At 66.2% G+C, this 571-nt stretch overlaps 1 protein-coding gene across 1 annotated transcript in view; it reads right to left on the minus strand.

Annotated features, from left to right (window-relative positions):
• The window catches only part of RADIL (Ras association and DIL domains), a gene marked incomplete at its 5' end in the record, with an annotated part of 5379 nt that overhangs the window by 4115 nt on the left and 693 nt on the right, over positions 1-571 (minus strand). The window contains 2 exons of the mRNA XM_010159804.1: positions 1-145; positions 427-568. The exon at positions 1-145 is cut by the window's left edge and continues 15 nt beyond it. Of these exons, the coding sequence (XP_010158106.1) occupies positions 1-145; positions 427-568 (287 nt within the window). The remainder of the gene's footprint in view (positions 146-426; positions 569-571) is intronic.

Consider the following 571-nt stretch of genomic DNA (forward strand, 5'->3'; position numbering starts at 1 on the left):
GGAATGGGGCGGGGCTGTCCTCCTCCCTGGGCTGCCATGCTGGGATGCAGCCCACGTCCATCACCGCCTGGCACTGGCTCAGCACCCGGTGGAGCTGTGCGGGGGTCAGCGCCGGGAACTCGGCTCGCAAGGACGGCCAGGTCATCTGAGTGAGGAGAGAGCGCGGAGTGAACGGCAGAGGTGAGGAACTGCTTTCTCTGAGGGGCAGAGGCTCACGAAGGAGAGGCCAGAGAAGATGGCGTGAGCCTGAGCATCACCTCCTCAGTACTGCCCACCCACAGGCCCAGCCCCCCGGGAAGGGGCAGCTGGTGACAGGCTGCAAAAGAGCCACATCACTGCAAGGACCCCCCCCAAATGCTGCGTGGGGAAAAAAACAAATGCTGAGCAGGGTCTCCCCTGCCTGTGCCCCTCCCAGCACCCCCTCACCTGGACCAGCTGGGAGCCAGGCATGGCCAGCAGGTTGGCCACGCTGGTGAGTTTGGCGAAGAACTGGTGGGCGAGCTGCTCGAAGCCGGCACCGCGCAGCCATTCCAGGGGCAGACGCACGCTGGCCCCCACGCTCACCCCCCTC

This window comes from Eurypyga helias, unplaced genomic scaffold (genome assembly GCF_000690775.1).
Source record: "Eurypyga helias isolate BGI_N326 unplaced genomic scaffold, ASM69077v1 scaffold25419, whole genome shotgun sequence".
Classification (NCBI taxonomy): domain Eukaryota; kingdom Metazoa; phylum Chordata; class Aves; order Eurypygiformes; family Eurypygidae; genus Eurypyga; species Eurypyga helias.